At 46.6% G+C, this 12,651-nt stretch overlaps 1 protein-coding gene across 1 annotated transcript in view; it reads right to left on the minus strand.

The window, feature by feature from the left end:
• LOC123664224 overlaps positions 1–12,651 on the minus strand; it is a 55,445-nt gene that overhangs the window by 11,363 nt on the left and 31,431 nt on the right. Inside the window, exons 10-37 of the mRNA XM_045598818.1 lie at positions 12,180–12,400; positions 11,627–11,793; positions 10,521–10,739; positions 9,844–10,059; positions 9,197–9,353; positions 7,766–8,512; positions 7,293–7,435; positions 6,503–6,887; positions 5,878–5,986; positions 5,327–5,594; positions 5,157–5,261; positions 4,987–5,091; positions 4,817–4,921; positions 4,647–4,751; positions 4,477–4,581; positions 4,307–4,411; positions 4,137–4,241; positions 3,967–4,071; positions 3,797–3,901; positions 3,627–3,731; positions 3,457–3,561; positions 3,287–3,391; positions 3,117–3,221; positions 2,947–3,051; positions 2,777–2,881; positions 2,603–2,711; positions 2,330–2,523; positions 1,278–1,430 (exon numbers count right to left, since the gene is read on the minus strand). Of these exons, the coding sequence (XP_045454774.1) occupies positions 1,278–1,430; positions 2,330–2,523; positions 2,603–2,711; positions 2,777–2,881; positions 2,947–3,051; positions 3,117–3,221; positions 3,287–3,391; positions 3,457–3,561; positions 3,627–3,731; positions 3,797–3,901; positions 3,967–4,071; positions 4,137–4,241; positions 4,307–4,411; positions 4,477–4,581; positions 4,647–4,751; positions 4,817–4,921; positions 4,987–5,091; positions 5,157–5,261; positions 5,327–5,594; positions 5,878–5,986; positions 6,503–6,887; positions 7,293–7,435; positions 7,766–8,512; positions 9,197–9,353; positions 9,844–10,059; positions 10,521–10,739; positions 11,627–11,793; positions 12,180–12,400 (4,663 nt within the window). The remainder of the gene's footprint in view (positions 1–1,277; positions 1,431–2,329; positions 2,524–2,602; positions 2,712–2,776; positions 2,882–2,946; positions 3,052–3,116; positions 3,222–3,286; positions 3,392–3,456; positions 3,562–3,626; positions 3,732–3,796; positions 3,902–3,966; positions 4,072–4,136; positions 4,242–4,306; positions 4,412–4,476; positions 4,582–4,646; positions 4,752–4,816; positions 4,922–4,986; positions 5,092–5,156; positions 5,262–5,326; positions 5,595–5,877; positions 5,987–6,502; positions 6,888–7,292; positions 7,436–7,765; positions 8,513–9,196; positions 9,354–9,843; positions 10,060–10,520; positions 10,740–11,626; positions 11,794–12,179; positions 12,401–12,651) is intronic.

A 12,651-nucleotide genomic window follows, 5' to 3' on the forward strand; every position in this document is an offset into this window, starting at 1 on the left:
AGAAGGAGAAGGAGAAGGAGAAGGAGAAGGAGAAGGAGAAGGAGAAGGAGAAGGAGAAGGAGAAGGAGAAGGAGAAGGAGAAGGAGAAGGAGGAGGAGGAGGAGGAGGAGGAGAAGGAGAAGGAGAAGGAGAAGGAGAAGGAGAAGGAGAAGGAGAAGGAGAAGGAGAAGGAGAAGGAGAAGGAGAAGGAGAAGGAGAAGGAGAAGGAGAAGGAGAAGGAGAAGGAGAAGGAGAAGGAGAAGGAGAAGGAGAAGGAGAAGGAGAAGGAGAAGGAGAAGGAGAAGGAGAAGGAGAAGGAGAAGGAGAAGGAGAAGGAGAAGGAGAAGGAGAAGGAGAAGAAGTTTTCACTGATTTTTTTTTTTGTTCAATCACAATAAAATGTAGCCTATGTCACTCCTGAATAGTGTAGCTTTCTGTTAGTGAAAGAATTTTCGATTACCAGAAGATTACTTTAGCTTATTTAGATTATTATAGATAATTTAAAAAATAAACTAATCTTAAAACTAAAAACTAAAAGTAAATAAATGTGCGCGACCCTCGCTAAATATTTTTGAATCTTTAGGTATCGAGATAATAAGCATTATTGCAAGCTAAAGCTCCCTAGTGGTCATGTACCGACCCCAAGATATTGACATCGTAGGGCTAGGGCGTCAATTCCTAATCCACACAACACACTATGTGATGACACACATAATATGTCTGCCTAATACCTATTTAATTATCTAATAATTATAGTAAATATAATGATATTAAAATAACTTTTTAATATATTATAAAAAACATTATTATATATTATACATATATACCTATACATTGAAACATCGATAAACACGCTGTACTTTATATATAATACTCGTATAAATTTATTGAACAATAATAAAAAAAATTGATCCATAACTGTGACTATTGTAAGCGCGCCATCCCATCGGTCCAAATGCAACAATGTAACTATACTTGTAAATATTATAAAGGGAAACCTGTTATTGGCCTTATTTTTTTTTTTTTGTAATTTACTTATAGTATGTATTAACTGAAACGCTGTTGGTTTTCTTAATAAATAAATAAATAAATAATTGTATTAAATTTTGTTTCAAAATCAAAAACGGCTTTATTCAAATAGGCTACAAGAGCACTTTCAAATCGTCGTTTTACAAATTAAAACTTTAAAAATCCATTATTATACTTGTAGAAGTTTTAAAAATATGTTTTGTAAATATATTTTTGATGCGTGACAATCATGCTATGTTATGACACTAATATATTTAAAAAAAAATAACCTGTTTTTGCAGTGTATCCCATCGTTTAGTGAGAGCATCGATTTCCGCTCGTATCCAATTGGGCATGATGTGCGCGTCGGCGAGTTGTCGTCCCACCGCCTCTATGCGACTCATGCGTTCTTCGCTTCGATTCGACACGTAATTCTCGAGATCCTGTACACATTTGTAAATTTGTCATTTATTTGTTCTACATCGTTTCGCAAAGATTTTTAGTAACTTATGATAGAATGCAAAACTGGCCGAGCAGTTGTCGTTTTTATATTTTTTGTGGTGTTATCCTATTTCTTATGAATAATGCATTATATGTCTTAAAAGGTCAAATTCATAAGTAAGGCGAACATACGTACAATAGTATACAAACAGAATTGACTGAGATATATTGTTAAGAAACTAAAAAAAAGTAGGTAAAAAAAACTCACAACTTATTTATATCCCATTAGTACCATGTTATGTATAATTTACAATTAGTTAAACGGCGGTTGTCAAGCATTTACGTTCAACCGTTTGCTCGGATTTATGTGTGACATAGTAAGTGTGCAGTGTATACTCACGAAAAAGTTGTTGTATACTCACGAGTTCCTCTGAGATAGCCCAAGGTCAGCGTCGCTTGTATGTGTAAGTATTTGCGTGTCGTTGTGTGTGTATAACAGCTGCTCTGGTGTAGTGGTGCGGGTAGAGAGCTAAGCATCAGCGGCTTGAGGATCGATGTTTGTATTTGTGCAAATATTTGTTACCGGTTTGGATGCGTCCCTGCGGGTCTTCGCACCGTGCCTCGGAGGGTACGTAAAGCCGTCGGTCCCGGTCGTTATCATAAAGTCTGAACTAAAACTGAATGCGACGGACTGAGGTCGCATGGAGCGGTGGCGGTAGCGGTGGGCGGGGCGCCCCAGGCCGCACTCACGTAGAGCTCGTCGGCGATGTCCTCGGCGTCGGCGCGACGCGGCGCTGCAGCCCGTCCAGCCACGCCGCCTGCTGCGGGCTCGCGTACTGCATTGTGTGTGGGGCACATGCACTGCACTGTGTGTGGGGCACATGGCCCCGGGCGCACTCACGTAGAGCTCGTCGGCGATGACCTCGGCGTCGACGCGAGGCGGCGCTGCAGCCCGTCCAGCCACGACGCCTGCTGCGGGCTCGCGTACTGCACTGTGTCTGGGGCACATGGCTCCGGGCGCACTCACGTAGAGCTCGTCGGCGATGTCCTCGGCGTCGGCGCGAGGCGGCGCTGCAGCCCGTCCAGCCACGCCGCCTGCTGCGGGCTCGCGTACTGCATTGTTTGTGGGGCACATGCACTGCACTGTGTGTGGGACACATGGCCCCGGGCGCACTCACGTAGAGCTCGTCGGCGATGTCCTCGGCGTCGGCGCGCGCGCGGCGCGGTCTCGCCAGGCGGCGCTGCAGCCCGTCCAGCCACGCCGCCTGCTGCGGGCTCGCGTACTGCATTGTGTGTGGGGCACATGCACTGCACTGTGTGTGGGGCACATGGCTCCGGGCGCACTCACGTAGAGCTCGTCGGCGATGTCCTCGGCGTCGGCGCGCGCGCGGCGCGGTCTCGCCAGGCGGCGCTGCAGCCCGTCCAGCCACGCCGCCTGCTGCGGGCTCGCGTACTGCATTGTGTGTGGGGCACATGCACTGCACTGTGTGTGGGGCACATGGCTCCGGGCGCACTCACGTAGAGCTCGTCGGCGATGTCCTCGGCGTCGGCGCGCGCGCGGCGCGGTCTCGCCAGGCGGCGCTGCAGCCCGTCCAGCCACGCCGCCTGCTGCGGGCTCGCGTACTGCATTGTGTGTGGGGCACATGCACTGCACTGTGTGTGGGGCACATGGCTCCGGGCGCACTCACGTAGAGCTCGTCGGCGATGTCCTCGGCGTCGGCGCGCGCGCGGCGCGGTCTCGCCAGGCGGCGCTGCAGCCCGTCCAGCCACGCCGCCTGCTGCGGGCTCGCGTACTGCATTGTGTGTGGGGCACATGCACTGCACTGTGTGTGGGGCACATGGCTCCGGGCGCACTCACGTAGAGCTCGTCGGCGATGTCCTCGGCGTCGGCGCGCGCGCGGCGCGGTCTCGCCAGGCGGCGCTGCAGCCCGTCCAGCCACGCCGCCTGCTGCGGGCTCGCGTACTGCATTGTGTGTGGGGCACATGCACTGCACTGTGTGTGGGGCACATGGCTCCGGGCGCACTCACGTAGAGCTCGTCGGCGATGTCCTCGGCGTCGGCGCGCGCGCGGCGCGGTCTCGCCAGGCGGCGCTGCAGCCCGTCCAGCCACGCCGCCTGCTGCGGGCTCGCGTACTGCATTGTGTGTGGGGCACATGCACTGCACTGTGTGTGGGGCACATGGCTCCGGGCGCACTCACGTAGAGCTCGTCGGCGATGTCCTCGGCGTCGGCGCGCGCGCGGCGCGGTCTCGCCAGGCGGCGCTGCAGCCCGTCCAGCCACGCCGCCTGCTGCGGGCTCGCGTACTGCATTGTGTGTGGGGCACATGCACTGCACTGTGTGTGGGGCACATGGCTCCGGGCGCACTCACGTAGAGCTCGTCGGCGATGTCCTCGGCGTCGGCGCGCGCGCGGCGCGGTCTCGCCAGGCGGCGCTGCAGCCCGTCCAGCCACGCCGCCTGCTGCGGGCTCGCGTACTGCATTGTGTGTGGGGCACATGCACTGCACTGTGTGTGGGGCACATGGCTCCGGGCGCACTCACGTAGAGCTCGTCGGCGATGTCCTCGGCGTCGGCGCGCGCGCGGCGCGGTCTCGCCAGGCGGCGCTGCAGCCCGTCCAGCCACGCCGCCTGCTGCGGGCTCGCGTACTGCATTGTGTGTGGGGCACATGCACTGCACTGTGTGTGGGGCACATGGCTCCGGGCGCACTCACGTAGAGCTCGTCGGCGATGTCCTCGGCGTCGGCGCGCGCGCGGCGCGGTCTCGCCAGGCGGCGCTGCAGCCCGTCCAGCCACGCCGCCTGCTGCGGGCTCGCGTACTGCATTGTGTGTGGGGCACATGCACTGCACTGTGTGTGGGGCACATGGCTCCGGGCGCACTCACGTAGAGCTCGTCGGCGATGTCCTCGGCGTCGGCGCGCGCGCGGCGCGGTCTCGCCAGGCGGCGCTGCAGCCCGTCCAGCCACGCCGCCTGCTGCGGGCTCGCGTACTGCATTGTGTGTGGGGCACATGCACTGCACTGTGTGTGGGGCACATGGCTCCGGGCGCACTCACGTAGAGCTCGTCGGCGATGTCCTCGGCGTCGGCGCGCGCGCGGCGCGGTCTCGCCAGGCGGCGCTGCAGCCCGTCCAGCCACGCCGCCTGCTGCGGGCTCGCGTACTGCATTGTGTGTGGGGCACATGCACTGCACTGTGTGTGGGGCACATGGCTCCGGGCGCACTCACGTAGAGCTCGTCGGCGATGTCCTCGGCGTCGGCGCGCGCGCGGCGCGGTCTCGCCAGGCGGCGCTGCAGCCCGTCCAGCCACGCCGCCTGCTGCGGGCTCGCGTACTGCATTGTGTGTGGGGCACATGCACTGCACTGTGTGTGGGGCACATGGCTCCGGGCGCACTCACGTAGAGCTCGTCGGCGATGTCCTCGGCGTCGGCGCGCGCGCGGCGCGGTCTCGCCAGGCGGCGCTGCAGCCCGTCCAGCCACGCCGCCTGCTGCGGGCTCGCGTACTGCATTGTGTGTGGGGCACATGCACTGCACTGTGTGTGGGGCACATGGCTCCGGGCGCACTCACGTAGAGCTCGTCGGCGATGTCCTCGGCGTCGGCGCGCGCGCGGCGCGGTCTCGCCAGGCGGCGCTGCAGCCCGTCCAGCCACGCCGCCTGCTGCGGGCTCGCGTACTGCATTGTGTGTGGGGCACATGCACTGCACTGTGTGTGGGGCACATGGCTCCGGGCGCACTCACGTAGAGCTCGTCGGCGATGTCCTCGGCGTCGGCGCGCGCGCGGCGCGGTCTCGCCAGGCGGCGCTGCAGCCCGTCCAGCCACGCCGCCTGCTGCGGGCTCGCGTACTGCATTGTGTGTGGGGCACATGCACTGCACTGTGTGTGGGGCACATGGCTCCGGGCGCACTCACGTAGAGCTCGTCGGCGATGTCCTCGGCGTCGGCGCGCGCGCGGCGCGGTCTCGCCAGGCGGCGCTGCAGCCCGTCCAGCCACGCCGCCTGCTGCGCCAGCCAGGCGCGCAGCTCGCCCGACTCGTGCCACGCCTCCGCCAGCACCCTGCGGGGGCGGGAGCTGCACTGTGTGGCCCAGTGGGCTGCACCCTGCGCGCACGGCGCAGTGCGCGGGAGACTCGACTTCACCGTGCGCGCATGGGGCAGTACGTGTGATATTCGACTGCACCTTGTGCGTATAGGGCAGTTTGTGGAAGACTCGACTATACCTCGCGCGCATATGTCAGCGTGAGTGCTAGACAGAGAATCGTTTAAGTAACTCATTTGACACATAACGACTCGCGACTATATAAATGCGCGGTGTATTCTTAAAGCAGTAACGGATAACGACGATCATCTTGACGCAATTCCATCGACAATTTTTTAACATGTATACATATATTTCAATACATACATCGTGTTAGTTTTAGAATTGTGTCTAGCACGTCAAGAGTACGTATAGGCGGGCTCACTTGTAGCGCTCGTAGACGGCGTGCGTGGCGCGCGTCCAGCGCGCGTTGAGCTGCGTGAGGCGCCGCGCCAGCGCCGGCGCGCGCTCCGCCGACAGCAGCGCCTCGTTCCCTGCGCCAACGTTACGGTTCGCTCGATATTTATATTTACACTAGCTGACCCCGCAAACGTTGTTTTGCCATATATGTTATTAACCCGCTTAATCCCCCCCCCCTTATAACTTAGGGGTATGAAAAATAGATGTTGGCCGATTCTCACACCTACCCGATATGCCCACAAAATTTTATTAAAATCGGTCGAGCCGTTTCGGAGGAGTTCAATGTTTAACAACATGACACGAGAATTTTATATATTAGATATGTTTGTTTTAGCTCCTTATGGGTCTCCTTACCGTGCGTCGGAGAGCACGTGAACTCGTCATTACATAACTGTTATTAGAAAGAGCTAAGTAATGCTTTATTAATCAAAATTACTCTACGTGGCCTCGAATTTTCTATACATAGCCAATAAGAAAAAAAATTAAACTTATGTAATAAAATCTAAATATAACAATCTAAAAACCATATAAAATGAACAAAACTTTACAAATTACAACAATTAAGAAAATTCCAATAAAAACAGTCTCACCATCCTCATTCAAATTTCTGAACTCTAGTGTTTTTTCGTCACATTTATCTTTAAGCGTCTGGAATCTTGTCTTCATTTGGTACAACTCCGCAGAATCAGATATATTGCACTCATCCTCTTTAGGCATTTCCTCTTCAATATTCACAAGCCACTGCTCCATTTCATCTATACGTCTTATCAAGCCTTCAGTTTTCTCCAAAGCCCTACGCAGGCTCTCGTTAAGTTTGTAAGAGGATTCTGTCACTGTTTCGAAGCGTTTGCGCAGATCTTTGTCTGATTTTAACGATTTTGACAAAGCATCATCGCAGTCTTCTAATATAGTCTGTTTGGTTGATTCAACACTTTCTAATAAAGCTTTGTAGTCATTTTTCTGGTCGTCGAATTTCTGTAAAGTAAGCAAAACTAAACTTATCACTTCGAACATAAATATCAAAAGTAACAAGTGTGCTGTTTACAAATAAACGATTCAGTCAATTTTAAAGACTACTTTTTTTTCTAATTTTTTCATCACTCGTCACTTCAGCCTAATACAGTCCACTGCTGAACAAAGGCCACACAAGCTCACGCCAAATATGGCGTGAAATTGGATTCTTGATTGAAAATGGAAACGTGTTTTGTCATTCAGAATGACAGACCCAAAATCGTCTGTGCCATTTTGGTACTATTGAAAGACATTAATCCAAATAAATGTGTCATTAATGTTATTACACTGCGTTTTCAAATTAACTATCATGGTAGGATCCTTTTAATACAATGTCTTTTAAAGTGTTTATAAAACTTTGTTACTTACATTGCTTGTTTCCAAAAGTTTTTCCAACTCAACCACATCGCCTAGCGGGACTACGGTATTAGTATCAACAAATGCTTGAACACCTTCCAGCCACCGATTCAGGTCATTTGATTCTTTTTCTAACTTATCGAGGAGTTCTATACCTAAAATTATTTAGACAATAAATAAATATATGTTAATAGTACATGACATTCAGGACGACAGATTCTAAATAGGAAATTATCTTAGGTAACATATATAAAGCACGATAAATAAATAAATAAAAACTGCAAATAAAAGGAGAGTTACTTAACTGCTTTTTTGAAGTGAATTTAGTAAGAAAAAGTTAATACAGCAGTAAAATTTACCAAGGTAGCTCAATAAAGACTAAAATACTTGGGAATTTTCTTAATATCATTAATTTTATATTTGTATCGCTTAGTCAATAACCAAATAAACAAACATAACTGCTGCTTATACACAAAACCACATACCCTTTTCAAGTTTACTAATCTTCTGCTCCAAAATAGTTTTCGAATCAGAGAACCTCATGACCAAATTTTCAACGCTACTTCTCAAATTAAGCTCTTCCACGCTTCCCTTTTCGAATTTCTCTCTCTTTTCCTTTACAACTGTGTCATATGAGGCTTGTAAATCATCGAACCGATGTCTCATTTGCTTCAATTCTTCTAACTTTTTCGACATGTCATCTTTCGAAGATATTATAGCGTGTTCGCTGATAATTTCAGACTCCATATCTTGTATTTTCTTCTGCACAAGTTTGTACTCTTCATCGCTTTGAAGCACTGGTACTTTTTTGTTCAAAGCGATTTTAATCTCGACCTCTCGTTTGGTCAAACATAGCAACAATTCTTCGAAATTTTCGTTCATTCGTTTCGTATCTTTCTCGATTTCGTCTTTATGAGACTGTGATATCGGCTTCGTAAGTAATATTATCGACTGCGCGTTCAATTCTTTTAGTTTCATTTCGAGTTGTTTAACCGCGCGTATTTTGTTTCGTAAATGTATTAACTGGTTGTTTGTTGCAGGTTCCTTCAACATTTTGTCTTTCCACGTATGGATGTCCTCGATTTCTGTCTGTAATGCTTCTACGTTCTTGTAGAAGTTCTCTTTGTCTTCTAAAAGGTTCATCATGTTTCGTATGTCTAGGAGCGTTTTCTGTATGCCCTCCCATCGTTTCTTTAGTTCTTCGATACTGTCCGCGTGTAATTGTGCTTCCTCTGTAAATGAGTAATTTTAATTAATATTTAATTATTTTTAATAAATAGAAGTTAAATTGGCGTTTAAACTCTAAGCTTATATTGTGCCTTAAAATGGTGTACGTGCCAACACACGCAGTAGAATTACATTAAAAAAAAAAAATAATATGTTTTTTATAGTATAGTCTATATTATTATTATTATAAAACAAACGAGTTCTGGACAAGGCTTGAAAACAATTTTTATAGCTTATATAAATCCCAAAGAAGCTTTTAAATTCCTAAACTGAGGTTACAGATAGTCTATTAAGTTCAGAGCATCTCTATATTTAAAACTAGCGACCCGCCCCGGCTTCGCACAATTGCAAAGACGCTACATTTTTTTTATAAACATACTTATAAATAATATATATATAAATATATACATTACACCTAGACTCAGGGTGGGAATCGAACCCACAACCCCCGGAGCAGAAAGCAGGGTCACTACAAACTTTCATTTGTTCCTCTACTATATTATGTATGTTATACATATAAACCTTCCTTTGAAATCATTCTATTTACTAAGGAAAACCATATCAAAATTCGCTACGTGGTTTTAAAGATCTAAGCATACAGGCAGCGGGAAACGACTTTGTCTTATACTATGTAATGATATCCCCTTAGTTTCCCTATCAACTCGTCAAGCGTCAAGTGTCCAACGCACCCCGCAGCGCGCAGTCGGCGGCCAGGCGGCGCTGGATCTCCTCCACGTTCGCGAAGTCCGCCCTCTGCTCCTCGCTCTCCCTCTGGACCCTCTGCAGCAGCTCTCGAGCTGACTCCCGGGCTAGCTCACCTCCACCCGAGCTCAGGGACTGTTGGCACTGGAGACAGAATATTTTTGAAGTGAATTTTCTTTACGCACGCTTGACTTGGAGAGTAAGCTGGTGAATGAATAAATCGGAGATAGCCACTTTTGAGAATTTCTTCTTGATTTGTTAATCAATTTTTTTTTGTTCTTAATGAACATGCGAATAACACGATTTTCTCCATGTAGCAGAAGGAACAGAGCTTAATCCACCACGTTGCTCCAATGCGGGTTAGCGGATATATTCCCTACTATGAGTAACGATCGCTATCAGGTGTGCATAATAACAACCAGGACCGAAACATATATTCATATCCAAGTCTTTTTTTTTTATCTAGAGAAACGAATTTACTTTTCAAATGGTGTTAGATTAAATTTTGGCAAAATAGATATAATATATAAGGCCTATTTTTAAAAATGACCTCAAAATCACATACTGAATGTTCTTCAATTAAACACTTAACAAAAGAAATAAGCTCGTATACAATAGTAATGTAGATACCAACCTCACTCAATGCCTTTTCTGTCGTTTCAGCCCAGTTATCGAACACCTTATACCCTATCTGAAAGTCTGCACTAGATTTATCGCTGAGCCTAGGTTTCTTTGTCCGATGATCTAGTTCAAACGTTGTAGTTACAGTACTAGTTGTTGTGACTGTACTCGTCTCGCCTGTACTTTCCTCCGTCGTTGTTATATCAAACTCAAAACCTAGTTCTTTAATCTGAAAATAAAAACTAATTTAAAAAATCAATCTTTATATACGTATGTACTGGGAAGATCTGTTTTACAATATACCAAATCAAAAATTAAAAAACGGCATAGTTTTTATCACTTTTAATATTTCAAAAGATTCAAACGCAATTCACTAAAATTTTTCAAAGACATGACAGAGATTTTGATTTTAATTTAGCATGTAATTAATGTGTACGATGTTATTTTTGTGTTACCCACACATTAAGAAATTCTAAACATTTTTTAATATCATATAAAAAATCGACCATTCCAGCGGGGATCGAACCTGCATCTCTGACTGACAGTGTCGGTGCACTAGCCAATTAAGCTATGAAACGATGAACTCACTAGATCGAAACTTTTGATATGATAATTTTATATTCGGTCTAAGCGACCGTGGCGCCGTCTATAGTGAGTTGAATAAAATTAAAAAAAAATAATGATTTTTACCCGATCAGCTTGAACGCGCAGTATGAGTTCCAAGGCATCAAGCCTGTCGTGCAGTTCATCAACATTGTCTGCTAGTTCTTCAGATCCTTCTATAGATTGCAATTGCTGTGATAAATCAGCTAAGCCACGTCTATACGCAGCTAATGTACCACTGCAGCGCTGAAGCGCTGATATTCGCTTTAAGACTTCGCCGATTTCGCTTGCTGGGTAGGCTTCCATCTACGTAAGCAAATGATAGTATTTTAGATGATAGTATATCAATTTCTATTAACATTCCCCTAAAGACAATTACGTGCAAGTTGGATATAGTCTCATTATAAACGCATCGCTCGTTTGACTCGTTTATCACGAAGTCATAACTTCATGTTATGTAATTACTTATTACTATAGCAGTTATAACTATAAATACTACGAAATTTTATTAGATTCATTCATTCATTCATTACAGCCTACACAGTCCACTGCTGGACATAGGCCTCCACAAGTTGACGCCAAAAATAACGTGAACTCATGTGTTTTGTTTATTAGATTACTTTGATATAACATACAACACAATTAAAAACACCCAAACTCATTAAAAATACATGTCTTAAAAAATTACTTTAAATATATTTTTTAATTTTATTAATGTATATGATAATAATATGTTGTTTATTTTTTATTTTGATTATTTTGGTTATGATAATGATGGGGTGCCACTTTCTTTTTTTATGTAGGTATATCTAAAGTTCAAATATTTTAATTATTTATGTTTTTTTGTGCTTTTAATCATTGTATTCCAAAGTGCTATGTACACTTGTAAGTGACATGCATATCACATACTTTGTTATTATATATTGTTTAATTTTAATTTTTTTATATGTATGTTGAAAGTGTGCTTTTAAAATAAATAAATTAATAAATAAAGTCAAACAAGCTTCAAAAGGACCTTTGAACTGTCATTTAACAAATCAAAATTATATTTATCAAAATTAATTATAGTTAAAAGGGAAGCTACCACTGATTCGGAGTGTACATTCTGTGGAGAAGATTCAGCAAGAAACTCCGCATTTACTTTGAAAGTAAAGCGAAAAAGCGCTTCACGGATACATAATAATGTAACACACCTGTTTAAGGTCAGTCTCCAGCTCCAGTATATCCGTGCGCAGTTTTGCCGCCTGTTGGTCTAGCGCGCCGCAGCGCTGCAAGCGCTCGAGGCGGGAGAGCGTCCATTGGCAAGCGTGCGACCATCGCTCGCCTAGCGCTCGAAGTTGATCTTCTATTTCCGATACACCTACATAATATTTATAGCATACATTTCTTGATGTGGTATTACATTAAGTAAATAGCCACCCCTGTCATTTAGCTATGCTACACCCCTTGACAAATTAAATTAGTTGAAGTAAGTTATTTGATAAGGTTTTTTTTTTTAAGTTATTTGAATTCATCATGATAAACGTAATGCTGAATGAGAAGTTAAAAATCGCGATAGATCGCATTTCATCCGCTTTGTTAATTTTTCGCAACTATTATGAGAGTATAGTATGTATGTACGTGAGCGAGTAAAAGTGCGACTACCAATACGTGTGCGAGTACGAGTGCGTGTGCGTGCTCACGTGTACGTGCGTGTGTTCGTGTACGTGCGTGTTTGTGCGAGTGCGTACGCGCGTCCGCGAGAACGTGTGACCCCAATCATGCATAGTAGTGTGTGTGCGTGCGTGTACGCACTGGCGTCGTGCGCGTCGTCGTCGTCGACGACGAGCACGCAGTCGGCGAGCGCGTCCACCAGCGGCTGCTGCCGCCGCAGGTCGGCGTGCAGCGCCCGCGTCGCGTCCAGCGCGCCCGCCGCCTCGCCCGCCTCCATGCGGGACATGCGGTCCTCTGTCGCTGTCAGCCATTGCCTGTAATGATGCAATTATCAATTCATTATTCAATTTATCTTATTGTTGGGAGCTATTGTAACATGACGTGACTGATCGGATGCTATCAGACCGTTACAATGTTCAAACTAAGATAGACAAAAAAATAAAATTACATAATGACTTTCAAATTCATTTTAGCATTCAAACTTGAGACTGTTTGAGTGCACTAGTGAGTGCCTAGCTGGTTTCTGAATTAAAATTAAAAAACTATCTCTAAACCCGCTACCGAT

The sequence above is a fragment of the Melitaea cinxia genome, chromosome 21 (genome assembly GCF_905220565.1).
Source record: "Melitaea cinxia chromosome 21, ilMelCinx1.1, whole genome shotgun sequence".
NCBI classification, from domain to species: Eukaryota; Metazoa; Arthropoda; class Insecta; order Lepidoptera; family Nymphalidae; genus Melitaea; species Melitaea cinxia.